General features: G+C 39.1%; 1 protein-coding gene across 1 annotated transcript; it reads left to right on the forward strand.

Annotated features, from left to right (window-relative positions):
• The first annotated feature begins 129 nt into the window (after nt 1-129).
• ltn1 (listerin E3 ubiquitin protein ligase 1) lies at nt 130-21,347 on the forward strand. Its single transcript, XM_028467347.1, has 32 exons — nt 130-324; nt 476-682; nt 1,256-1,354; nt 2,770-3,000; nt 3,085-3,137; nt 7,160-7,340; nt 8,179-8,352; nt 8,437-8,627; nt 9,135-9,282; nt 9,361-9,618; nt 10,446-10,763; nt 10,889-11,095; nt 11,696-11,737; nt 11,818-12,004; nt 12,079-12,318; nt 12,400-12,553; nt 12,627-12,777; nt 13,557-13,770; nt 13,892-14,048; nt 14,747-14,854; nt 14,936-15,063; nt 15,162-15,297; nt 15,793-15,937; nt 16,024-16,237; nt 16,773-17,010; nt 17,151-17,228; nt 17,314-17,500; nt 18,005-18,170; nt 18,277-18,497; nt 19,579-19,773; nt 20,696-20,863; nt 20,965-21,347. Exons 1-32 carry the CDS (start codon nt 283-285, stop codon nt 21,025-21,027), a joined length of 5,301 nt encoding a protein of 1,766 aa, XP_028323148.1. The 5' UTR covers nt 130-282; the 3' UTR covers nt 21,028-21,347.
• The last annotated feature ends 5,949 nt before the right edge of the window (nt 21,348-27,296 follow it).

Below are 27,296 nucleotides of genomic sequence, written 5' to 3' on the forward strand. Positions count from 1 at the left end.
GTACTTCATTGTTTTTTATTATTCATCTAATACATTTTCAAATATCACCATTTATTTTTCAATTACTTTTCTTAGTCTTTTTTGTTGATTTATATATATTTTTTCAGAAGAGGTGCTTTATTTTGAAATAAAAAACAAGAAACATCTCCATTATCCGGTCCAGGAGAGTTTCTCCATTGTACCGCAGTGCGTTAATGCTGTTAGTGTTAAGTTTTTAGAAAACAATACGTCTATACAAGTTATTTTAGAAAACAATAGGTATATATACGTTAACACAAAGTCATGGGTGGCAAGAACAAACAACGAACGAAAGGAAATGTCCGGGTAAGTGTCGAAAAGCTAATGTGACGCTTTTTCAGCTAATTCTCAGCCTCAAACACCTGCAGATGCTAATGTGAACTTTTGGTTTATATAAACAGTTTTGACTGTTTACCACGAGTTTACGAAGGTCACTGATTTCTCTTTCTCAAATCAGCCGTCCAGCAGCGGCCGAGCTGCTGAGATCCTGGCCCGGGAAGGAGGCGTCATTCCCGGGTTCGTTGGTTTTGACACGTCGGTCTCATCGGAGCTGAGTTACGTCCCCGCCATCCACGGAGCCGAGGACATAGACAACCTGGTTGATGCTGATTTTCGACTAGTGCTCAGAAAGCTGTCCAAGAGGGATGGAGTCACTAGGCTAAAAGTGAGAACTGTCACCTTTTTATCCTTGTAAAATACCACCTGAATCAATTTAAGGCCTGGGGGTTAAATCCGGACCTCTAAACGTCCAAAATCGGTCTGCAGGGGAAAGTAAAAAGTACATTTAGCAATGTATTTAAAAAAAATAGAAATTTTTAACGAGAATTATTTATTGAAATTAAGCAGAAATTAGGAGTATTTTGAAATCACTGTCTCATACCCAAACATAAATATTGGCATCCATGCAAAATAATACACTTTAGCAAAACACAACATTTAAAGTTTTCTTTGGAAATAGAACATTACAATTATTCAAGTGGAGTTTCATTGAATTTATCACAAATTCCCATGCTTGTAGAAAACAATGGAAGTCATTTTTACTCTCAAATTGTTGAAAGAAGCCTAATTCTGTGGCAGTGGCTCAACTATTAATGTGGAAATTGTTTGATTCCCAACCACTGTGGCCTACTTGAGGTCAAACTGGTCCATTTGGCCCCTGAACATAAAATGAGTTTGACACCCCTGCCTTAGGATGTGTCCTTCCAGTTTATGTATTAACTGTGTGTGTTGGTTTCAGGCCGTGCAGGACTTTGGGTCTATGTGTCAGGAGAGGGATGCTGAAGAGGTCAAAGGAGTCCTTCCATACTGGTCAAGGATTTACTGCAAGATATCAGTGGTGAGTTAATTTTTTTACCAGCCATGCCACAATGTTCAGAAATGTGTCTGACATCACACGCTCAAAATAAAATGTCATCAATTTCATTAACTCAAACTTTAATTTGCTGAGCTTCAGAAATAAGGCATCTGCTGATTGCTTTGATGTTTCCATTGGAGATTCCTTGACCTCCGCATAGTAACTTTAGCAAGATTCTTTTAGTCTTCAAAAATCCACAAAAGAACAACATAAAATATACAAAGAAACATTAATAATACCTAAAATGATAACAAATACAAAAAACAGCAAACATTATACAAAGAGGCTCCAAAAATATACAAAAGCACAACACAAATCACTAGAAATACTCAAAAGGACAATACAAATACACAAAAGAACAAAAATAAAATCCATAAAAAAACAACAAATACTAAAAACAGCAAAAAATATACAAATAGGCTACAAAAAATATACAAAAAAACTAAAAGGAACAACAAATACAGTAAAAAATGACTCCAAAAAATACTTAAAATTCTTTTGAAAGATTTTTTTTAATGCAGTTTTTTTGCATATGCTCAGCAGGGGAAAAAAGGCATAAATAGTCTAAACATGAATAAGAAAGTATTTCCACAAATAAGAAGCTATAAACACAATATTATTCAAATGTAAACATAATCATCCTAACAAAAACTGACAACAAAAAAAAAAAACAAACACAAAAATGACAGGAATATATACAAAACGTGGCCCTCGGATCAGAAAATCTTGTTTTTGTGGCCCCCACAGTGATACCAGAGCTCCCACGAATCCTTAAAAAGTCTTAAAAAGTATTAATTCATGAATCTAAAAATAAGCCCTTATTTGTAAATAAAATGTCCTAAATCAATGTTTCAAAAGTCATAAATTTTAACACATAAGTATGATTTTTATGATTACAATTACTCTCACATTTCAAAATAAATGGTAACATTTGTTTTTACATTTTTTTAACAGCTTATGGTTGCAGCTGCACTTTCAACAACATGGGGAAATGTTAATTTATCAAAAATTGCCTGTCCAATGAAGATTTTTCTTAATGGTTTTTAGAGTGATTTTGATTATTTTAGTCTATTTTATTTGTGTATTTTACTGTCATGTTGTGTATTTTTGTGTGTTTACTTTGGGGCCGCCAGTTGCACGTCTGCACTAGACACTGGAAAAAAAATTAACCTAACCCTATGTAATTGACGTGGCATTTTTTCCCCCCCAATTATGTTTACTGTGAAGTTAGTCTTAAAATTAATTTCAAATGACAATAAAAAGTCTTGAATTTAATTTGAGTGAAGTTGTAGAAACCCTAAATACAATTGTCCCATGTCTGCTGTAGTCTATACTGCTACCTGTAACATGATGCAGATATAACTGTTTGTGTATTTTGTGTTTGCCATTGTGTTCAGGATCACGATCGACGCATCAGAGAGGCTACTCAGCTCGCCTTTGAGCAGCTGGTGCTGAAGGTGCGCCGCAGCTTGGCTCCGTGTCTGAAGAGCTTGATGGGCCACTGGATCTTGTCTCAGTGTGACACGTATTCCCCAGCAGCCTCTGCTGCCTGTCAGGCTTTCAAAGCTGCTTTCTCCCCTGCTAAACAACCTGAGGCGATCAGTTTCTGCAAGGAGGAAATCCTTAATGTGAGTAAGATCAGTGAAAACAGTGCGTTAGATGTGCTGCTGTTATTTTTATATAAGGTTAAAGTGTGACTGTTGTTGTTGCAGGTTCTTCAAGTTATTTTGTTAAAGGAGACGGCAGATACACTGAGTGACCCGCGGTAAGTTTTATTTATTTATTTATTTTTTTACTTTGAAGTCACACAATGTCTTGAACTGCAAAATATAAACCTCATGCTTAGGAGGCACTCCTATGCTGGTTTATGTCAGGTTACTAATATTACGCAACACCTGACTTAATAAACACCATAAGTAAATCATTACTAGATATGTTGTTAGGTTTTATAAATGAATCAATTAATGCATATTAAGTATGCATACATTAGGATAAATAATTTAATGATGTAACTTTTATTAATGCTTAATCATATTTGGCAACACTTTACAATAAGGGTCTTTTAATTAACATTAGTCAATGCATTATTAAGCATTAACAGTTTATGAATATGTTATTATCCATTATAATGTGTTACCTAACAGTGATTAACATATCAGTCTACTGCACAGTTAATTAAAAAGTTAGGTAACACTTAACAATAAGGGTCCCTTAAGGCTGTATTAAACATTAATTAACAGTTTGATAATGTTATAATAATCATTATGATGTATTAACTAACATACCATTTGATGCATTAATAAGCAGTTAGTTAATGCTTAGTTATTCAAATATTACTAAGCATCAATAAATGTTATATAATGTAATTAGCTATCCTTATATGACGTTAATTAACAGTTTAATAATATTATAATATACCTAAGTGATACATGTGGTACACTTTACAGTAAGGGTCCAGAAAAGCTGAACTAATGGTTAACTGTGGTTAAGTAATGCTAATGAGGAACCCCATACATGTATTAAAGTTTCTGTCAGGTTACTACGGTTACGCAATACCTTACTTAAGGTTAGCTAAGGGCGACCTTGTGATGACACTGACGTACACACTCCAAATAAACACTGTAAGTAAATGATTATGTTGGACATTAAATTTTACTATTATAGTAATAAGTAATGCATCCATAGGGATAGCTAATTACCCACATATTATAACATTTATTAATGCTTAGTAATGTTTGAATTACTAAGCATTAATTTACTGCTTATTGATGCATTAACTGGTGTGTTAGTTAATGTTAGCTAATACATTATAATGATTATTATAACATTAAACTGTTAATTAATGTTTAATAATGCCTTAACTTATCTTTAACATTATCCTAGAGGATCTCGCACTGTGCAATAAAATAGTTACAAGTAGAAATCTATCCAACAGTGCTGTGGCTAAATTTAAAGAGGCCATTCCTGCTGCCTTAAACTCAGTGCACCATCCAATAAATAACTATGATATTAATTATAACCCCTCTCAACTGGATCTGCTTGTCGATAGCTCTGCTAGTCTACTAAAATCCACCTTGGACTCAATTGCCCCATTGAGGGAAAAAACTATTAAACGTCAGAGGAAAGCTCCGTGGTTTAGCTCTGAAACTCACACACTCAAACAAACAACCCGTAAATTAGAGAGAATGTGGCGCTCCAATAAAACAGAGGAGTCACGAATACTTTGGCAAGAAAGCCATAGTAAATACATGACAGCCTTACGACATAGTCGATCTACATACTACTCCTCACTAATTGAAGAAAATAAAAATAATCCGAGGTACCTTTTCAGCACTGTAGCCAGGCTAACACAAAGTCAGAGCTCTATTGAGCCCATGATTCCTCTAGCCCTCAGCTGTGAGGACTTTATGACATTTTTTAACGATAAAATTCACAAGATTAGAGATAAAATTAGCCACTCCCTGCCTTCACCTGGGCCTGCTGTACCATTAAATGTAAATAGGCCTAACCTAAACTGTTTCACACATATAGGACTTCAGGAACTTAACTCTATTATTTCATCCTCCAAACCATCGACCTGCCTTTCAGATCCGATCCCAACTAAGCTGTTTAAAGAAGTTGTTCCCCTAGTCTGCCCATCTTTGTTGGAGACAATAAATATATCCCTATCAATAGGCTACGTGCCACAGTCCTTTAAAGTAGCTGTAATCAAACCCCTTCTCAAAAACCTACTCTTGATTCCAGCACTTTAGCAAACTACAGGCCTATATCTAATCTTCCTTTTATTTCAAAGATTCTTGAGAAAGTTGTGGCAGCTCAGCTCTGTGAATTTCTTCAAAACAACAGCCTGTTCGAGGACTTCCAGTCAGGCTTTAGAGCTCAACACAGCACAGAGACTGCTTTAGTTAAAGTAACTAATGATCTACTCTGGGCTTCAGATGAAGGACGACTCTCAGTGCTGGTTTTATTAGATCTTAGTGCAGCTTTTGACACTATAGATCACTATATTCTACTAGAGAGATTAGAGAAATTACTTGGAATCACAGGGACTGCCCTAAACTGGTTTAAGTCCTACCTATCTGATAGGTACCAGTTTGTACACGTGAATAATAAGTCTTCTGTGTACACTAAAGTAAGCTACGGGGTTCCTCAGGGCTCTGTGCTAGGTCCAATCCTCTTCTGTATCTATATGATCCCCCTTGGTAATGTTATGAGAAAATACTCTGTTAACTTCCACTGCTATGCTGATGATACCCAACTGTATGTATCAATGAAGTCAGGTGAGACAAATCAGCTATCTAAACTTGAGGCCTGTCTAAAGGACATTAGGGCCTGGATGGACCAAAATTTTCTTCTTCTCAACTCAGACAAGACTGAGGTCATTGTACTGGGCCCGCGACACCTTAGAGAAACCTATGCTAGCCTAACTGCCCTAGATGGCATTACTCTGGCACAAAGCACAACTGTTAGAAACCTTGGGGTTCTATTTGATCAGGACTTATCCTTCAACTCTCACATAAAACAAACTTCAAGAACTGCCTTCTTTCATCTCCGTAACATTGCTAAAATCAGATCTATCCTGTCTCAGGGCGACGCCGAAAAACTAGTCCATGCTTTTGTTACCTCTAGACTGGATTATTGTAATTCTCTTTTAGCAGGCTGCCCGAGCAAGTCGCTTAAGACACTTCAGCTGGTTCAAAATGCTGCAGCACGTGTACTGACTAAAACTAGGAGAAGAGATCACATTACTCCTGTATTAGCCTCTCTGCATTGGCTTCCCATAAAATATAGAATAGAATTCAAGATTCTTCTTCTCACTTATAAAGCCCTAAATGGACAGGCACCAGTCTATCTCAAGGAGCTTGTAGTGCCATACAATCCCCCCAGAACACTACGCTCTCAAAATGCTGGACTACTCGTTGTTCCATTCATCTCTAAAAGTAGTATAGGAGGAAGAGCTTTCAGTTATCAGGCCCCACTTCTCTGGAACCATCTACCAACCACGGTTCGGGGGGCAGACACCCTCTCTACCTTTAAGGTTAGGCTCAAAACATTCCTCTTTGATAAAGCTTTTAGTTAGGAACCAGCTCATAGCTCATAATTAAGATGCAATAGGCATAGACTGCCGGGGGGGGGGGTCTGGCATGCTCGGTTGGAGAGAGGTTGGAGAGGGCGTTAAGAGAGAGGTCATTTAGGTTAGAGAGGGACCGGAGAGGGTCCCATTCCTCTTTCAAACACTCCCTCTATGTCTGCTTACTCCCTTGTGTGTTTGCTCCTGTACTCCTTCTGGCTTTTGTCTTGCAGGTCCGTGGGATCCTCAGTGTGGAGTTACAGAGACTCAGCGGCTCTGTCTCCACCCTTTCCTCTGCACACACCCAACACAGCATAACGTGGATGGCTGTTCATCATAGGAATGGGATCCACACAAGGTTCCTGCTGCTTAACAGAAGGTTTTCCTTGCCGCCATGATGAATTCATGTTGGGTGTGGGATTCATATGTATGTGTATATACGTATATATGCATATGTGTGTATCCATAAAATGAAGAGTCCGTCCTTAAGACTGCTCTACTGTAAAGTGCCTTGAGATACCATTGGTTATGATTTGGCGCTATACAAATAAAGATTGATTGATTGATTGATTGATTAACTATCATTATTAAGGGACCCTTATTGTAAAGTGTTACCGCAACTTTTGTTCCTTCACAAACATGTGGGTGAACTAATATAACATTTTCTTTGTTTGTAAACTACTGATCACATGTGTTTTTTTTTTTTTTTTTTTTAGAAGTGTGACAGTGGAGGAGAGAGAAAGCAAATATGTGCGCCTGCTCACCAGCTCATTATTGGGTGTGAAGAAATTACTTTCTCTGCTGCTCCAGGACGACCGCGCGGCATTGGAAGAAAGACTTTCACATCTCGTCAGTTCCACAAGGTTCTGGAAATACGGCAAACACAAATCACCACAGGTACACAACACTGCTGTAGTGAGTGCTATATTAACTAAATGGTGTGTTTTCTTTTACATTTAATTCTAAATATAATTAGGAAATTGTGACCGTTGTATTCTTATTGCAATCAATGTCACATTCTCTTGTTAGCTAGGATGCTAATGTACATTTGTTTTATCGAATATATTTACCAACCCTCCACTGTTTTTATAAGTTTGACCTTAAATCTTTGAAATTTACTTATTGGAAGATCTATGCCTAACAAACCACATTATTATGCACCATAGTCATTTAATTGCCTTTTAAAAATGGGACTACTTTACCTGTGTTCCGCCATCTTGTAATCACTTGATTGATGACATCACAAGCCCCATTTGCCTGTAAATATCCGGTTGTTTTCTATTGCAGTGAAACATTCAGCCTGCTTTTTATATCATTTAGCAGCTTTTTAGGTCAAAATGATAACTTGTGATGCTTTTGGTTGCTCTAAATAATCAGGAAAAGTTAAAGATCATGATGTAAACCTCTTTTGGTTACCGAAAGAGAATAAAAACAGTTCCAACTCTGCAGTTTTGTAGAGTTAAGCAGAGAAGAAGAGCTCTCCTAAGGGACCTTTACTTTCACTTCAACAGTGCGCGGCTGATCCTCTGGTGGCTGAAGTTAGCGAGTAAATCACAGATTGTTGAAGACACAAACTCTGAGAATAGAAGTCTGTTTGTGTGGGAGTCCATGATTTACTTGCTAACATCAGCCGCCAGAGCGTGTCAGCACACTGTTTAAGACTATGAGAATGGATGTTACTGTGTCGTGTGTTTGAAACAGGATTCTGCATTAGCTGCTTTGTGCTTGTTGCCAGGTGAGAGGTGCATTCTTCGAGATGGTTTGCGCGCTGTGTGAGTTCACCCCAGCACTGGTCCAGGCCGAGGCAGCGCGACTCTGTCCTGCTGTGCTGCTCAGTATTGATGACACGGATCCTGTTGTTCTGCCTCCTGTGTGGGAAGCTGTTCTACATGTTGTTTCTACAATCCCTGTAAGCTTTTACTTCTAAGCACAGCACACTCAGTCTCAGTAAAATCCAGTCCTCTTAATGGTTTTATGTGTAATTGTGTTTCAGGACTGCTGGACACACGTAAATGCCAAGAAAGGTTTCTTCCCTAAACTTTGGGCCTTGTTAAAGGAAGGTGGCAAAGGCATGGCTAAAGCACTTCATCCAAATCTAATGCCACTTTTAAGCAAACTGCCACACGAGGTCACTGAGCCCAATGTGGACTTCTACAGCACCTTTTTTTCTGCCATGAATTCAGGGTAATTTATGTGTACTTTAATATGTTTCATTTGTTCAGACAACTTTTTTCAGGGGATGTACTTTGAAATTTACTTTGAAATTTACTCTAATCTCCTGACATGAAAGCAATCAGTAGATGCTTTGATGCTTTCCTGAAGAAAGAACTAATAAGGATACATCAAAACAATCAGTAGAGGCCTTGGCGGTAAATTTTGCTCCTTGCCTTGGTTACCCACCGCCATAAAACTACACAGCAGTAGAAGATCAATACGTGCCTCTAAGGAACACTGACAGTTTGCAGTCGAAACACATCAGGAGATTATAGTATTTTGTTAGAATAAATTAAACCATAACATATTATTTAAAAAAAAGAAGACAAAATGAGCTTGCTGGAATCATTATGTGTACCTTTCTGTGTGCATTCATATTTTATATTTTTGTCCAAAGTCCAATTACTCTTTGTAAACATAATCACATTTTTATTATTGTGTATTTAGGATTGATGGTTTTTTTTTTATCTTTTTCAGCCTGTTTAGTGAACGTGCAGTGACGAGCTCATCAGAAAATGCCATTATCGTGGCAGCCTTAGTCGAGTGCCTGAGGTTCGTCATACTGCAGAATACAAAGGAAGAGGAGGATCAGGAGAAGATCAGGACCATGATTATTTGTCAACAGGTGTGTAACAGTTAAATATATTGTAATGCTCTTAATTCAGACCTTTATTCACCCACATTCATCTCTTTGGTCTTTTAGCTCCTGCCGCTGCTGGAAAAGGCTCTCAGTGACTCTTTCATTCAGAACGGTCCTCTATTTTTCCTGGTGACTGAAATGCTGATATCTTGGGAGAAGTGGGCGGGGCTACACGCCGAAAGTGAAGTGAAAGACAACAAGGTGGTTTTTGAAAGACTTCTAGCAGATTTCTGGGAGGACATCACTCTTATGTTTGTGCGCCACGTTGACGAGGAGGAGGCCGATCCACGAGCTTTGGAAGGAATAGCAGCTCTTCTTAAGGTAGGATCTCTTTATCTGTCGTATGTCACCGTAACAGACGTAGGCAACTGGCGGCTCGGGGGCAACATGCGTACCTTTGTCACGGATGACAAAAAAACAAAAACAGATATTAAACACAAGTAAAAAAAATACCCTAAATATCAACAGAAATAAACTAAATTAGGCAAAAATAGACATAGGTGATTAAAAATACACAATAACATAGAAATGTATTAAATGACAAAAATATGCACAAACTTGAATGAAATAAATGAATAATGAATAAAAATACAAATTAATAACAGAAATGTCCAAAATGGCTAAAAAACAAACAACAGAAAACTACACAGTGAAAACAAATGCACACAAAAACATACTGTATATGACAACAGTAGTACACAAGATCACCAAATGTTGGACAAGACATTTGAAAATACACAAAAATAACAGAAAAGCTTACAAAAATTAGAGAAAAATAAATAATAAACCTAAAAGAAAACACAATTATTTTAAATCAACCGTAAGCTGCACAGGACGTCTAAAAAAATAATAAATAAAAACATACAAAACTACAGGAAAAAAAACACAAAAATGCAAGAAAAATGCCAAGATGACTTCAAAAGTAACAAAGTAAATAAAACCCCAACACAACAAAAACACACAATCCTGTTCTTTCCTGTATTAATGCTCAGATTGCTCATTATTTGATAAGCTGACATGAACGTTGATAATGTGATCAGACAATCACATTTTTGTCGTCCACATGTGTTGTCACTGGGAATGGCTGTATATCAACTTCATTCTGTGCCCGAGTGTAACAGATAACCCATATTTTCTTATTTTAACAGGTGATGCGTTGCCCTGAGAGAGTCAACAGAAAGAACGTCCACAAGAAGAAATCTGTCAGGATGCATTTCTCTAAGCCAGACGACACTGAGAGACCTGGGGTGGAGGGGGAGGTGACTGAGAAGGCTACCCCCACCGCTTCTGAGCTCATGAGCGAGAAGGCGACTTTGACGGGGTCCCTTCAGACGCAGCATTTTGAAGATGTGGTGTGCCAGCTGGCTCAGCTATGTCTGGTGCATGTGAATGAGAAACAGTCGGAGAGACATTTAGTTTTCCTCTCCCTTCTGCTCCGGTCCTTCCACACGCCCACAGTCTTCAGTGTGAGTTGATTACGGATTAATAAAATGGTGCTAATTACTTGTGGAAGGAAATCAAGCATATTATAATTTTGTAAAACATTAGTTTATTTTTACTGAAACAGTTGTTGCACGTATCTTTGTTGTAGACGCTTGTTGAACAGGATGAACGACGAGCAAAGGGGAGCGTGGAGGTGTCCAAAAATCCAGCCGTGCACTTCCTGCACGAGCGCGTGTTGCTGTGGCTGACTGAGAAGGAGCGCAGAGACACTGAGCACGTGGTGGAGATGATCTTCAGCTCTCTGTCCTGCTGCAGCCAGCAGGAGACCACCCGCATCCTAAACCACATCACCATGGTAACCAGATAGACTTTAGTCATTTTAGTTATTGCCTGCCAGTTTATTTGACTCTTCATATCTGCTGCTGTACTGTAACAAATTTGTGTTCACCTTTTTGTAGGGATGTAAGGATATATCCTAAATGAGCTAAAAATCGATGAAAAAGAGAATATGTAAATTTCTAGCCAGGAACAAAAACTGCACTTTAAGAAAAAGAAAGTCACTTTTATTTTTCATTCATATATATTTCATATATTTGTATTTTATGCGTGTTTTTGTTCAACTTTGCATGGTAATAAATGGAGAAATAAGTTGGTTAAATAAATTCTTGACAGTTTAAAGAGAAGAATAACAATCTGTAATTTGATTAATCTGTTTTCTTCTCCAAAATATGATCTTTATGTATTCAAATCAAAAGGAGTTAAGTGCATCGTTACATCCCAATCTTTGATTTGAGTTTTATTTAAATTTAAAAAAAATCTGAATTCAAATTGAATTGAGGACCCAATATCGGGATTCAAATCCTTACACTCCTACTTTACAGACTATTAAACTTCCTGAAATAAACAATTGAATTGTTGAGTGTATCCTTACACCTCTACTTTTTTGTTGTTGTAGATGGGTTTAGAGTGGAGAATCATCCTGCAAATTACAGAGAAGGTACAGATCATTCACTTGGTTTTTAAAGTATCTCTAATTGAAATGATTTGTAATCAGATTATGTCTCTCTCTCCTCTAAGGCCTGTGCAGGGGACAAGGTACTGTCGTGCTGCAGTGAGTGGCTGAAAGGTTCAGTTCTTGGAGAGCAGCTCCTGGGGCTGACTGAGGAGCTGTGTAAGCTGGGGAGCAGCTCCAGATCATCTACATCTACAAGTAGTCACAGCTGGACGCTCATCAGCCTGGTCGTATCGCAGCGACACAACAACGGTAGAAACATTAAACGCCACCTGCCGGTTTGTGCGTGTAGAGAACCTTTAGTGATAGTTATATTTGTCTCTTAGAGTCTCTGATAGGAGAGGTCTACCTGGAGAAGATCATAGAGAAGCTCCACGCTACTTTGTCTGAGACCAAAAGTCTGTCGGACGCAGGAAACACGGAGCCTCTGGTCTCGTTCATCTGTGACGTGGCGTCCACTTTCTTCTCCTCGGTGCGAGAATGTCTTCAGCTTCTGTCGGCCGAGGAGCTCCTGCTCACCGTGTTCCAGCTCACTGCCCAGGATCAGACACACACTCACCTGTCAGGTGGATACACACTGCTGCACAATCATGACTGAATGTTGGTTAAGATGATCTACTAATGTGTGTGGAATGTGATATTTAAAGACTTGCATGTAGAGAAGCTGAAGGCTGTTTGTAGAACTGGGGTCCAGTCTATGGTCCAACACTGTGACTATGAGGTGAAAGAAGGTGGATTCCTCCACAGCGTGGCTCTTTGGGTGATGAAGCAGCTACTCACCGTCCCTCTGGACATTAAAGGGTGACTACTGTTTGCACTCAAAACATTTCCTCCCAAATTATTGTGGTTTTAATCTTCCTTTTTTATAAAACAGTTTACAGGTTTTGGTTTTGGCCGTGCAAAGCTTAGTGGAGACAATCCTCTCTGTGTGTGACCAAGCTTCCCCCATCCTCACCCACTTCCTTACCCTCCTTTCACCAAGCCAGACAGAGTGGACAAAGATCCGACAGGATTTACCTCCTCAGGTCAGCAAACCTGAACACCACACATGGGCAACTGAAGTAAACACAGAAAAATACACAAAACAGCAAAAATACACACGACTGCAAATGTACAAAAAATAACTGAAAAATATACAAAACCCACATAAAACTAACACAAAATGACAAGAAAAAAATGCAAGATGACAACAAAACAAAGCGAAATTTACAAAATGACTCCAAAAACACATAATTACACTAAAGATTGTCATAATGACCCCAAAAACATACAAAATTACACAACAAACATAAAATGACTTATAAAAACAAACCAAAAAATAACAAAAATATATAAAATCAATTTAAAAATACAAAATACACAAAAACACTCAGAATGACTCCAAAAACACACAAAGCGTCAACAAAAATACACAAAATTCATCTAAAAACACACAAAACAACAAAAATACTTAGAATTACTCTAAAATCACACAAAAAAATGACAAAAACTAAAAAAAATGAATCTAAAACAACAAAAACAACACTCAAAATTTGAGAGAAATATTTACATATATTTACATTAATGCTGAGATTGGTCATTATTCCCAAAACTGACATGAATGTTGACAATATATTAATAATAATGATAATACATTTTATTTAGAAAGCGCTATTACAAGTGATCAAAGATACTTTACAAAAATGAAATGTAGCCCTCAAATCAGACAATTAAAATTTTGTGGCCCTGGCTTTGATAAAAGTTGCTGTACACTCTCACATTCAGCTTTTTGTTAACAAACGTGACGTTTGAATCTTTTCCACAGTGGATTAAAAACCCCTTACTGGCCAGCCGCCACAGAGGGGTCTCTGTAAAACAGTCCAAGGACATGTGGAAGTTTAGGGAGCTCAGCAGGTTACCGGCCCACCTGTCTACCAGCGCCCTGTTGGGGAGAGTGTTGCAGACCGCTGCTGCTGCTGATTCCTGTGACCACAAAGGGACTGAGAGTCTCTCACCTCTAACAAACCTTCACTACACAGGTACGTGTAATGCTCAGACTAAATGTAATTCTTCTTTCCATTTTTTTCCAAGTGATAGTGTTTCTCTGAGATTATACATTTAATGTAACTCTGCTTGTGTTTGGCTTTATTTATTTTGCAGCATCAGAGCTTCTCTACGCACTGCAGTGGTGTAAGGAGATGAAGTTCAGCCCTAGCATCATCGCTGCTTATCATCATCTGCTCACAGACTGGGGGCTGTCAGATGGACTCAACAGTCACGTTCCCAAGAAAACACTGCTGGAGACACTTTACACAAGGTGGGGGGGTTTAATGTTTGTGTTTCCTAAGAATTGGTTACTTTCCTTATTGACTTGATGTACTTGGAGTTTTAGATCTTACACTCTCACACAAACTCTAAGACAAGATTAATTATGATCAATTATCATTTATAAATTGCTTGTATTGTATGTACTGGTATATGAAAGTCTGATCGATTCGATTGCCACATTATGGAAAATCCCGTCAGCATTTTAGCATCTAACCAATCTGAAAATTGTTAGTCATTTTTATTGTTGCCTTGTGTGTTTTTGTTGTCATCGTGTGTGTGTGTTTTATTAATATTTGGTGTGTTTTTTGTTGTTGTTTGTGTGTTTTTTGTATTATTTAGGACATCTTTCCATTATTTTTTGTGCTTTTATTGTCATTTGGTGTATTTTTGTTGATGTTTGTGTGTTTTTGGTATTATTTTGGGACATCTCGCATTTTGTATGTTTTTGTGTGTGTTTTTGGTATCATTTAGGACATGTCTCTCATTTTGTGTGTTTTTGTCATTGTTTTGTGTGTTTTGGATGCTGTTTAGTATGTTTCTCTATCATATCGTGTGTTTTTGTTGACATTTTTCTGTCATTCTTGTAGTCATCTTTTTGTATTTCTTTTGTCTTTTTGTCTATTTTTTGTGCTGCTACTTTCCCATGTTTACTTTGCAGTTTACATTATTTATTTTTGTGCACTTCAGGTCGGTGACTGACGGAGGTCTGTGGTCACTGACCCTGGATCATTACATCCGCACCAACGACTTGGCGAACACTGGTGATCTGAAGAAGCTCTTTGGTAGTGCCGACAGGTCTGTGTCTAAAGTCATTTCATTGTGAGCGTTCCATGTTTGCTACTATGCCGTATACTCACTATTGCTGCCTTTGACCAGTTTGTTCCCAGAGTCTCAAAGCAAACTAAACACGCTTCAGGTGCTTTGCCCCACGTTGTCGGCACAGGACAAGGAAACACTCGTCACTCTGGCCACCGCAGGGTTAATGAACTGGCAAGAAAATGACAGTAAGGAAACCAGATGGATATCGTTACATTTAAATAAATAATATGAATTTTAAAAATGAAAGCAAGTATTAAAATGTATTGTGTTTTTTTTTTTTCAGACGTGTGCTGTTATCTGGCCGTCCTGCAGTGCTGTCTTAATGCCAACACACATGTAGACGTAGAGATTATACAAGCAATTCTGGCCACTGTGATGGAATGGAGAAACAGCAAGGAGGACTGGTTTCTGTTTAACAGGTAATATTACCAAATCTATCAATATTTAAGTATATGATATACAGCAGAGGTGTCAAACTCATTTTAGTTCAGTTTGAGCTCAAGGGGGCCACAGATCTTTGATGGGAAAAACAGCAAATTGTTACTGTGCCCTTGATTGCACTTCCACATATAAATGATCTATATATATATATATATATATATTTGGGGAAATTTTGTGGGATAATTTCCCAGATTTTTGGAAAAATTGAGAGTTCTTTCAGCAATTTAAGATAAAAATTATCTGCTGCCACTTGATATAAAAACTGGAAAACTGAGCTCTGCACATATTGTGGATTTTAATTGAATTTTTGTTAATGGAGGAGCTGAGATTTCTACAACTGAATTAGCTGGTCATTTTACAAAATGTTTAATGTGTCATTTTAATGCGGTTTAATGCAGATTTCACCCCCCGGCCTTGACTTTCACAAGTGTAATATACAGAGCATATTAACACATTCTTTATTTTATTTCTAGTGACCTGTCTAAAGTAACTGCAGAGCAGCTGAATCTCAATGTGGAGATGATGCGCTTCCTGTCCTCACTGGTGACTCGTTATTCCACAGTTCTTGGAGGAAATCAATGGGATTTCTTGCTTTGTGCCATGTTGGCCTGGCTGGAGGTGAGATAACGGTCAATAAACAGTTACACTAATGGTTTCTGTTTTTCATTTTTTTTTGTTTAGTTTTGCTGCTTTTTTTTCTTCAGACTTGCAGTGAGAACGTGAGCAGTTTGTGGAACCCATGGGTGCAGATCTTCATGTGTGAGAACGCTGCCTTGATTGTGAAGCTGAACCAGTTTTTCACTTCCTCTCCTCCTGATATTCTGGAGAAGCTGCCAAAAGATTTGGCCGGCGAATGGCGAGACTTCTTTGTTGAGGGGATTTACAGCCTCCTCCTGCGTCTGCCTGTTAATATTACAGGTGATTGTGAGATTTTTCCAGCAAATTACCATAACAATAATAATCTGATAAATTAAAGTAGAGGATTCTTTGATTTTGCTGCTTATTGATATTGGTTTAAAAAACACAATTTCTGATCAGATTAAATGCCATTTCTGGTATTGTTTTTAGGACCCCTTTTAAATGTTTTCTGATATCCTGCGCATTGATATTTAATGTCATGTTGACATATTTTTGTTTTCATTTTAGGCTGGCATGAATTATCAGTCTCTGTTTTTGTGTTTGATTTGCAGAGTGGCATTTTTCACTTTAAATAACACAACTTGGTGTAATTTATTCATATTGTTTATTTTTTTTAATTAATTTTTTTCCATTTTTTTTTCCATTTCATTTTAATACATTTTTTTTTAATTCTGGGCGGAGTGCCATTAAAAGCCCATTCCTCGACTTCTTATTAAATCCAGCAGCTTCATTTTGTCTCATCTCGCACAAGCAAGCGGGTAAAGAAAGTACTAAAGTCTTATGACCACATATTCCTGCTTATGTCTTCTTTTAGATACTTTCCCTGAGTCTGATGAGCCCGTGTTCCCTCTGGTGGCGCTGGAGGCGCTCGGGTCCGCCTTGACGTACATTCCTCTGCAGCAGCTCACCCACAACTCCCTGTCCGCACGATTCATCGCAGACCAAAAGACAAACTTGCCGCTGCCCCTTCAGACGCTCATGAACACTTTCTGTCCATTGCTGCCTTTTAAGGCTCGGCCGCTGCAGATCACCATCTACCACATGTTGGAAAAGTAATCATCACTTTAAACCTTAAAAATTTCAATAAGAAACTGAAAATATGTGATACATAATAAATTCCTGCAAAGTTTTGCACATTTTTCTGATTTAAAAAAGCTTTAAATGAAGATGTTTTTCCTGCTCTCTACTACAGGGTGATGCCTCAGCTGCCTGAGTATGATGGAGATGGAGACAGTAACAAATCAGATGATGATAGAGATGAGCCATGCCTGTAAGTCACAGTAGAGGGAGTATTTTTTCATTCTTTTCCTTTAACATCTGTTACATTTTGTGATTCCTGTCGTGTCCGTGCTCAGTTCTCCTCCAGCGTCGCTGATGGCTATCCTGTCCACCTGTGAGGAGCTGTGTGATAACATCCTGGCTGGGGTTCAGGTGGGGGAGTTTGCCGTGGTGCAGCCCCTCAGCGTGGAGTACTCCTGCATTCTGGGATATCTGCTGGCCTGGAAACTGCTCTTGACCTTTTTTAAATCCTCCCCCTCCCATGTAAGCTTGTCTAATCTCTTTCACTTTGACATTTCTCCTTTCTCAGCCATCATCCCTTCATCTTTTGTATTTTGTCATTTTTTGTGTTTTTTTATTTGTTTATTTTTGGGGCCACATTATAGAAATATTTGTCAGCGTTTAAGCATCCAAGCAAACATTGTTATTGTAATTTTGTATATTTTTGTTGTTGTCTTGTGTGTTTTGGTGTTATTTAGGACATCTTTCTCACATTTTGTGTGTTTCTGTTGTCGTTTTGGATGTCATTTATTGTTTCTCTATAATTTTGTGTGTTTGTGTTGTCATTTGGTGTATTTTTGTTGTTTCGGGTATTATTTAGGACACCTTTTTCTCATTGTGTGTGTTTTTGTCGTTATGTTTTTTTTTTAATTGTATGCTCGTCTGATGTGCATGAATCTCTTTAACTTTGACATCTCCTTTCTCAGCGATCATCCTGGCACTGATTAGTCTTCTCTTTTTTTTTTTTTTTTTTTTACACTACACCAGCTGCGTGCCCATTACGCTCAGTATCTGAAAAGAAGTGGGCATTTTAACAAGCTCCTGCTGCACCTCTTCAAACTGATGCCTGAAAATCCCGTGTACCCGGGTCAGGGGGTGGAAACAAAGGAGACCAGAACTTTTTTCACTGAGAGCTTGTCTCTGGCTGTTGACAGTAAGCAGAGCAGACCTTCGCCTACACACACAGTACTGTCTGTGCTGCCAAAGGCAAACAAGTCAAATCTTAAACCCACCCACCCCCCTGTGCTTTTTATCCGCAGTGACTGACACAGTTGAGTGGGAGCTCCCTCACCTGGCGTGCAGCGTATACTACAGCACAGTGCAGGACCTTCCAGCCATGGTGCGTCTGTGGTGGAACAGCCAGGAGAAACGAGTGAGCGCCGCCGTGGAGAAGTTCACAATGAAGTACGTGAGCCCCGTTCTCTCAGCCCAGGAGGTGTCGTCAGTGCACAGCAGCACTCAGATGTTTGACAGCATGACGGTAAGTCTCTCACTCTCTAGGTCAGTGTTTTTCAACCGTGAGGTTGCCTGAAATATCTAGTATTTAGAAAGAAAAAAAATAACTAATTAGAAATAAAAACATTTTAATTTCATTTTTATTTATTTGTTTTTTTTCGAGCAGGGACAAGAAAACAAAAGGAACAAATTAATCCAACCCACATTTCTTAATCAACAAGTTTTGTCATATTGTTTTTGTCTGTTTGGATTTCTATAAATACACAATATACTAAACAGTATAGGAAAAAATACAAAAACTGACAAATAATCAGTAACTAAGATATACAAGAATACAAAGCAAAATACCAACAATGGTAATACATTTTATTCAGTTCAATTCACATTTAAAATAGACGTAGATGTAATCAGTCTTAAACTGTATTCTATACTTTCACATTGTAAAATAATAAGTTAATAATAATAAAAAATAAAATTCAGTTAAGAAAATATCTGAGCTGGCACAACTTCTGTATTTGTTTGACATATAAAGATTTTCACTGCATGATATTTCATAATATGAGCATCATCGGGCAAGGTGAGCATGAATATTATGATGGAAATAGAAATACTTTGAAATCTTATACAGGACTATAATATAAGTAAAATAGGGTAAAAAATACATTTTAATGGATTTAGAGTAAATTTAAAGATTTTTTAAACAAATAGTCGCACCACATGATGTTTTGACACTTTGAATAAAATAATAAATTACAGAAATAATTTAGTAAGTAACATTTAAAAAAAAATGTGTCTTTTTATGCATTTAAACTTTTTTTTAACCAAAATAAATGCAGTTGGACCGAATGTTTAGGAGTCACGACATTGACCTAAATACAGTAAAACATACACGATCAAGAAGTAAGTCTAGAAAAAAATGCCTTTAGGGTCGCCAGAAATTTCTGAGCACTGCTGCAAGTGCTTTTCATTGATGCCAATTTCAGGTTTGGTTTAGTGTTGTAAAAGCAAAACTTTGTATTTTTCTATTTCCAAAAATAAACTGAAAGTATTCTCAAACTGCGGTATTGTGAAATTGCTGATTTCCTCTCCGTGTGGCTGTCCTCCAGGTCAAGGCCCGCTCGGCAGCACGAGAAGTGATTGCTACCTACTCTGTGGATGATATCTTTATCGAGTTGGTGATTCAGCTCCCTCAGAACTATCCTCTGGGTGCCATCACAGTGGAGAGTGGGCGGCGCGTAGGTGTAGCCGTGCAGCAGTGGAGGAACTGGATGCTGCAGCTCAGCACTTACCTCACTCATCAGGTGAAAACACGCGGACGGGATCTGATAATGAATAACGTTTAGTATATGTATAAGATGTTCTGCTGAGCGCAACCTAAAAGGGAGAAAGAACTCAATTTTTTTTTTTTTAAAGTCGACAAATGAATAAAAATGGGTCACACACAGAATTTCTAACATTACGTGTTTTGGCGAATGGCGCTCTGCCACAGGAAGTGCGTTTTGTAAAAACTCATCATCTTCCTCACAAATGATCGTCCACTTGTAGAATGAAAAAAGAGCTTTTCTATCACCACCAGGGGGCAGTGAGACTTGTCGTGTGAAATGTTATGTCATAACGTGCGGAACGCGTTTCCCATTCTGCGCATGACTTTTGGATTGGATTCAATGAGTTTTGGTTGAGTTGGTTAAGCAACTATTTGTCGACAACTTTTCAAGAACATAAATCCTAAATTTCAAGTGGAAATTATGAACGCTCTAGGAGGAGTTCGCTTTTAAAGGCGGTTTGGTTTGGCCAAAAATTGAGCAAAAAGTCCCAAATTTGGCCCACTTAATTAAAAATTGTAGATTTCCTGTTGAATTCAGGTTATAGGTCCAGATTAAATTTTTGCCAGTTATGGTCCAATGCATATACCTACTGAATGCCATCCAGCTACTTCAAACCGGTGAAAAGTTACAAACTCTAGGTGGCGCTAATGAGTCACAAAATCGCACGTTAAATTTTTCACCAAACTATACCGTCCTACTAAATTTAATGAAATTACACCCTGGGAAGGGCCTCAATAATTCAAGTAAAGTGGTGGTAAAACAATAATAAGAAAAATCCTTACTGGAACAATAGGGCCTTCGTTACGGGCCCTAATTACATCATAATTGTAATCAATTATCAATCATGCGCTTACAATTATAATTAACCCCAACCCGCCCAAATGTGACTGTTGAACAGAACGGCAGTATAATGGAGGGCCTCGCTCTGTGGAAGAACAACGTGGACAAACGCTTCGAGGGAATCGAGGACTGCATGATCTGCTTCTCCGTCATCCACGGCTCCAACTACTCCCTACCAAAGAAAGGATGCCGCACCTGCAAAAAGAAATTCCACTCAGCATGTTTGGTGAGATCGTTTACAAAAAAAACAATTTTTTTCAAATATTTGAACTTATTCCTGCAGTTTTTGCTCAAAGTGAAATGAATCTTTTTCTTCTGTTTCTACAGTACAAATGGTTTACATCAAGCAACAAGTCCACGTGTCCACTCTGCAGAGAAACCTTCTTTTAACACACGGATGCTCCAGAACATTTGGTCTATTAGACAAATCTGCAACCAGTGCCTGGAATTTAATTCAAAGAAGCATTAAAGGACAATTTTAAATCCCAATCTTGTGTTTTTGATTGAACAGATCAAAAACATTCCGTTTGTACTCAGGATGTCATCGTGGGATTTAAGCTTATGATCAGACGCAATTGTGACTTTTTGTAATTTTACAAATGTTGATGAAGTTTTACTCTCCCATTGATGGGTTTCTTTGATGTTTCTTAATATTTAGGAAAATTAAAAATTCATGTCAGATTAGTGACATATGCTGTCATTTAGAAAAACAAGGGGTCTTTCCGGGCGGTGTCGGCCTGGTGGGGCGCGGGGGTGCCTCTCCCCCTTGGGTGTGGCTTGGTGCTTGTTTCGTCTCCTGGTGGCCTTGGGGGCGGGCCCCGCGGTGTGCGGGCCCGGGGCGGCCTGCCTCGCCGGTTTGGGGGGTGGGTGTGCTGGGGGGGTGCTGGTGTCCTCACCGGGGTTGGGGCGGGGTTGTTTGGCGCCTCGGGATGATGCTGTTTACTGGGGGGGCGGCGCTAGCTGTTCCGGTGGTTGAGGTTGCTTTCGGCCGCCTGGTGGGTACGTCCTGCCATCTGCGGACTGGTGGGTGGGTCCGGGGCATCTTTGGCTGGGGGCTGCTGTCCCTTACTTGATGTGTGCCGTTGGGGTGCCTCCGTCCCCGCGGTGGGGGTCGCCGGTTGCTCGCGGGCCGGCGGGGGGCGCTGCCCCGTGGCTTGCGCCGTCCGGGGGACGGCGGGCCCTGGGCTGCTGGCCTTGTGCCGTCTGGGGCTGTGCGGTTCTGCTGGGCTGTGGCCGGGTCCTGGGCCGGGGTGGGGGGCGCGTCCCGGGGGGCTTGGCCCGGGGGCTTGCCCTTGGGGGGTCCTGTTCCCGGGGGGTGCTCCTGGGGCCCGGGGTGCTTGGCCTGCTGGCCGGGCCGGTCGTGGCGGGGGTCTTTCGGGGCGGGTGGCGCGTGCCGCGCCCTTGCGTACCTACTGGTACGGCCCCTGCTTGGGCAGTGCCCCGTGAGGCAGGGTGTCGGGGCCCGAACAGGGGGCCACATCCCGGCGGGGCGGTCTGGCTTGGCCCTTGGGGGGGGCCCTGGCTTTAAAAAAAACTGAAGCTCGTGGCGCGGGCGGCATCAGCAGGGGGTGATCTGGGGCGCCATGGGGGGCTAGGTTGGGGTGCCTGGGGGCCGGCGGGGGGACTCCCAGCGGCCCCCTGGTGCCTTATGCGGCTTGGGGTGTGGTCGTCCTCCCTGGGCGGGCTGCTCCTGGTGCTGCATCCATTCCGGGTCCTTCTGGCCTGGGGTCGGGCCCCTGCTGGCTCTGGGCTCGCCGGCGGGTGCCCGCCGGCTGCCCGTTCGGCGCGGCTCTGGTCGTCTGCTGGGCGTGGGCTTCGGTTCCTCCGCTGGGGCCTCGGGCAGGGAGTTCTCTGGGCCCTCCCCTCGGGGGGTTGGGCGCGGGGGTGTGTGTGGGGGGGGGGGGGGGTCGGTGGGGTGGGGGGTCTGGGGGTTGGGGGTGGGATCGGTGGCGTGGTGCGCTGGGTCCTTGGCTCCTTGGGGCTTTCTCGGGTGTGTATGGGGGGGGCGATGGCTGCCTCTCGGCTTGGGACCTTGGGGGCGTGCGGGGGGCTGCTTGGCCGTGGGGTGGTCGCCGGGGGCCCTTAGGCTGCCCGCTCTCGCTGCTGGCCTGACTGCTTCTTCGGGCCCGGGGGCGGCTCGTGGGTTTTGCAGTGGCGGTTCTTGGAAATACATTTGTCATGTATGCACTGGCCTTGGGCTGTGGGATAACACTCATACTGGGCTCAACCTTAGACACCTTGCACCTTGTTCCCAAATACCTGTTTTATGGAATTTCCACTCACCTCTTCCTCTGTTCACAGCCACCACTATTATTCCTAAACCGCACACTGGTCACCAAACTGCACAATATACACAACCACAATTTCACATCGCATCACTTGGAACCTAACAACTATTCCCCACTCATTCCATATCCTATCTTGTATCCCTCTTCCCTGTTAACTTCCCCACCCCCCTCCAACCCCTCACCTTGGTGTAAACACTGCCCTCTCTTTTTTTTACATCCTCCCTTTAATAAAGTATTTCTTACCCTTCCCTAGGGAGGGCTGGTGATGGTCACAATTATGCAATGAAATAAATAAATTTATTTAATTGCAATAATAAAATATGCATTGCTGTTAAAAGATTGCACTTCTTGTAGTGTTAACCTTCGACAGCATGTGCAGACAAGGTAAAAAAAAAAAAAAAAAAAAAAAAGAAAAACAAGGGAACTTTGCTGTGTACAAATACTGATTCCAAATATACAGAAATGTTTGAACCCTGTGCTTGCCATACTGTTGTAAATAAACATAAACATGCTCATGATTCTGGCTCTTCATCGTACATTCTGACAGTTTTCATTCAATAAGAAGTGACATGGTTTAGAAATTACAGCATAAATTAATCAATTGTTTTTTGTGTACTTTATTATTATTATTATTATTATTATTATTATTACCTGTACCTCAAACTACAGAATACTCAGGATATCTCTGCTATGTTCTGGTGTTTTTCTAAATTCAATAGTTATTAATAATTTGGCAAAAATAAATTCAAAAATGACCCATTCAAACCTATTGGAACAGTGATATCATACTGATTTAGAGGGTTATACTGACTCCGTGGGATTATAATTGAGGTTATACTGACTCCGAGGTGTTATGATTAGGGTTATACAGACTCCTAGTGGGTATATTTAAAGTTATACTGACTCAAGGGTTAAAATTAGGGATATACTGTGTCAGAGGGATTATAAATAGGGTTATACTGATTCCGAGGGATGATGAATAAGGTTATACTGACTCCGAGGTGTCATGATTAAACTGTCTCCGAGTGGGTATCATTAAGGTTATACTGACTCAAAGGTTAAAATTAGCAATATACTGACTCAGAGGGGTTCAAATTAGCGTTATACTGACTCCAAGGGATTATAATTCTCAGAGGAGTTATACCAACTCCAAGGGGTTAAAATTAGGGTTATACTGACTCTGAGGGGTTATAATTAGGGTCACAGTGACACCGGAGGGTTCAGCTTATCCATCCTCACTTTTATTTCCTTTGGGAAATGTACTTAGTCTGGTTTAGTTTGTGATTACTGCCTTGACCTTGAGCTGACCTTGCTGCCTCATGGGGAGCCAGTAGCACTTGATCGAGTTATAGGAACAATATGAACATTGTTCTGAAGGTCAAACGTAAAAAGATTTGTGTAAGACGAAGATTTTCCAGCCTGAGGTGATGTGTGTCATTAAACTTGCAATTAAACGAATCCCTTCGTCAAAAAACGACTTTCATTTAAATGTTAATGCCTGAAACTGAGGAACATACAGCAGATGGTTTATGCACATGGCTTAAGGGTATTATTTACACAGCCTGAACAGGTGGTTCCAGATCTGATGATGCACATGCAGGACCTCCTCCTCCACGCTGCTAAATAAAAAACAACCAGGTGGCTGCATAAGAAATCTACGGAAATTGACGTAAAATTAACGGCACGTCGTTATGGGATAACTTTAATCAAAGCAACTCAAATGATGCTCGTGTGCTGCGGTGAACTATAGGGCACCGATTGTAAAGTTGCGCATGCTGAAATATACAGCAACGTTTTGCAACATTTAGCAACAAACGACATTTAAAAAAACATGTGTGAATTGTTTTTGTTACTTTTGACCAGATTTACAGCAATACTTATGTACAATATGTGATGTTTTTTTCTCCTAAAAATTAAATTTCAATGTTAAATCTAAATCTAAATGTTAATTATTAAATCTAAATCTAAATGGTAAATTTAAATCTTAAATCTAAATGTCACGGGTGAAATTATATAAATATACTGTATACAGTATATATATATATAATTTCACCTGTGACATTTAGACTTAACCTTTAGATTTAGATTTAAGATTTAGATTTACATTGAATGTCTAGATTTAGATTTAACATTTAGGTTTAGAGTTAACATTTAAATTTAGATTTGAGATTCAAATTTAGATTTAGATTTATCATTTACATTTACATTTAATATTTAACATTTAACATTAAACATTTAACATTTAGATTTAGAATTAACATTCAGATTATGATTTAACATTAGATTTAACATTAAATATTTAGATTTAGATTTAACATTTACTGCATATTTATATTTAACATTGACATATTTACGAGGAAAGAAATTTCACAAATATTGCTGTAAGTCTGGTCAAATGTAACATGGAAAGTATTCACACGTTTTTCATACGTGGTTTGTTGCTAAATGTTGCAAAAAAGCTGCCGTTTATTTTAGCATATGTACAACTTTACAATCTGCGACCCATAGTGAACTGTTATTTTAACCCGAGCCTCTAATTACAGGTATATGTGGCATTTCCATACAAGAATTACTGCAAGTTTAACCTGCGCTAGTTTCCAAGAAAAGATTGTAATTAGCCACGGCCTGTTACTGCTGCTGCACCAGGATCCCCAGCTCATTTATCTTGGGGGCACCTCCTCCGCATGTTGAATAATTTATCAATTTAATTGGGAACTTGCTCTCATCACAGTTTGTTCCTATGGAATTAATTATGACAGATTAAGCTTGATCAATGAGTGAATTCCCATCATATGGTCCTCACTCCAGTCTGTATGTTTGTAAATCGTTATTATGCCATTCAAATTTCCATCAATACATATACAGAGCATGTGTCATTCATCATCATCATCATCATCTGCCCTTGACCTTTTTATTAGCCATTAATCTGTTTGCAAGGAGCATATTTAACTAGCCACGCCCCCTGCCTTCTCTACCTCGTGCTACTCACAGGATTTCACAGAAACATACAGACTCTAATCTAAAAAACTAAACAAAAAAGTTGTTAAACTGTACCCATAATTCATTCTGTAAACACTTAAAACCTGAAAACCTGCGGTTTTTTCTGATCTTTTCTTAGTTGTGTGATTTTCTTAGTTCGCTTTCCTTTTATTCTTAGTTATTGTGTGTTATCTTATTTATCTGATCTGTTTAGGTGTGCATTTTTGTATCAGTAATGTCATATGACATATGGTGCACTTTATTTAATCTGTTGCAATTGCTATTTTGGGTTAGAAATAAATAAATAAAATAAACAGAACAGAAATGTGTGCAGCTCGTTTATATTGTAAATAAGAGGAGTTTCCCCCCCCCCGCCACCAGATGGCAGTATGGTCACAAAGACTGTTTGACTGAACAATGAGGTGAAACATGAAATATGTCCTCAAGTCTGCTCTAATAATCAAATATTAACTGTAGAATCTTCTGTTTCTACGTCAATGGGTTTTTCTAAAGTAAATAATGAGAAAATAGTTTAGTTGGGGAATTACATTCTTTCACTATTTGGATTGACAGAAACACACACACTAAAGAAAGATATAAGGGAGGGTGCAGAATATAGAGGTAAAGTAAGTTTGTCTGTAAAGTCCCACACTTCATTTAAATGAAAGCCTCAGTCAAATATATGTCGTTAGAAGTTAATATTTAGATAAAATACTATCTTTGATTTCACTTAGTTTGTTCATCGCTGTGTTAACCATTGATCAGACACATGTGGCCCTCTGTCAAATTGTGTCCCTCAAAGTAAATGCACAAATGACAAATGAATAAATAAATAAAAACAACACAAAACACATAAAAGAATGAGCGTAAAAACAGAAATATACAAATGTGAAAAAATAAATAAATAGTGTTATAGTGTCAAAATGACATGAAAATACATTAAAGAACCATAAGAATTTAACAAAATAGAATACAGAATAATATACCAAATGACAACAAAAAACAAACAAAATGAGAAAAAGATATACAATATGACTCCACATTCACAAAATTGACAGAGAAATACATAACAGGATTATAGTAATACACAAAATAAGATAAATAAATACAAAATGAAAACATAACCCCACAAAATGAGAGAAAAATATACAAAATGACTCCAAAAATACACACATTTACAGAAAAATACATTAAATGATAACAAAATGAGAGAAAAATATCAAAATTGACAACAAAATATACAAAAAAGGAAACCACATAAACACTGTTGTTTTCTGTATTTTACTCTGCTTAGTTTTTATTCTAAATGCTGACATGAATGTTTATAATGTGGTAAAGATGGACATTTCTTCCACCCATAGGGACACAACTTTTTAGCTTGCTAGTGGATAC

This window comes from Gouania willdenowi, chromosome 14, assembly GCF_900634775.1.
Source record: "Gouania willdenowi chromosome 14, fGouWil2.1, whole genome shotgun sequence".
NCBI lineage: Eukaryota > Metazoa > Chordata > Actinopteri > Blenniiformes > Gobiesocidae > Gouania > Gouania willdenowi.

What these genes read in the sequence shown, in the direction of transcription:
- ltn1 (XM_028467347.1), top strand. Translation starts at nt 283, where the DNA reads ATGGGTGGCAAGAACAAACAACGAACGAAAGGAAATGTCCGG. An exon ending in CTTGTCTCTGGCTGTTGACA is followed by an intron (nt 18,171 to 18,276) that starts GTAAGCAGAGCA and finishes TTTTATCCGCAG; the next exon opens with TGACTGACACAGTTGAGTGG. An exon ending in AATTCCACTCAGCATGTTTG is followed by an intron (nt 20,864 to 20,964) that starts GTGAGATCGTTT and finishes CTGTTTCTACAG; the next exon opens with TACAAATGGTTTACATCAAG.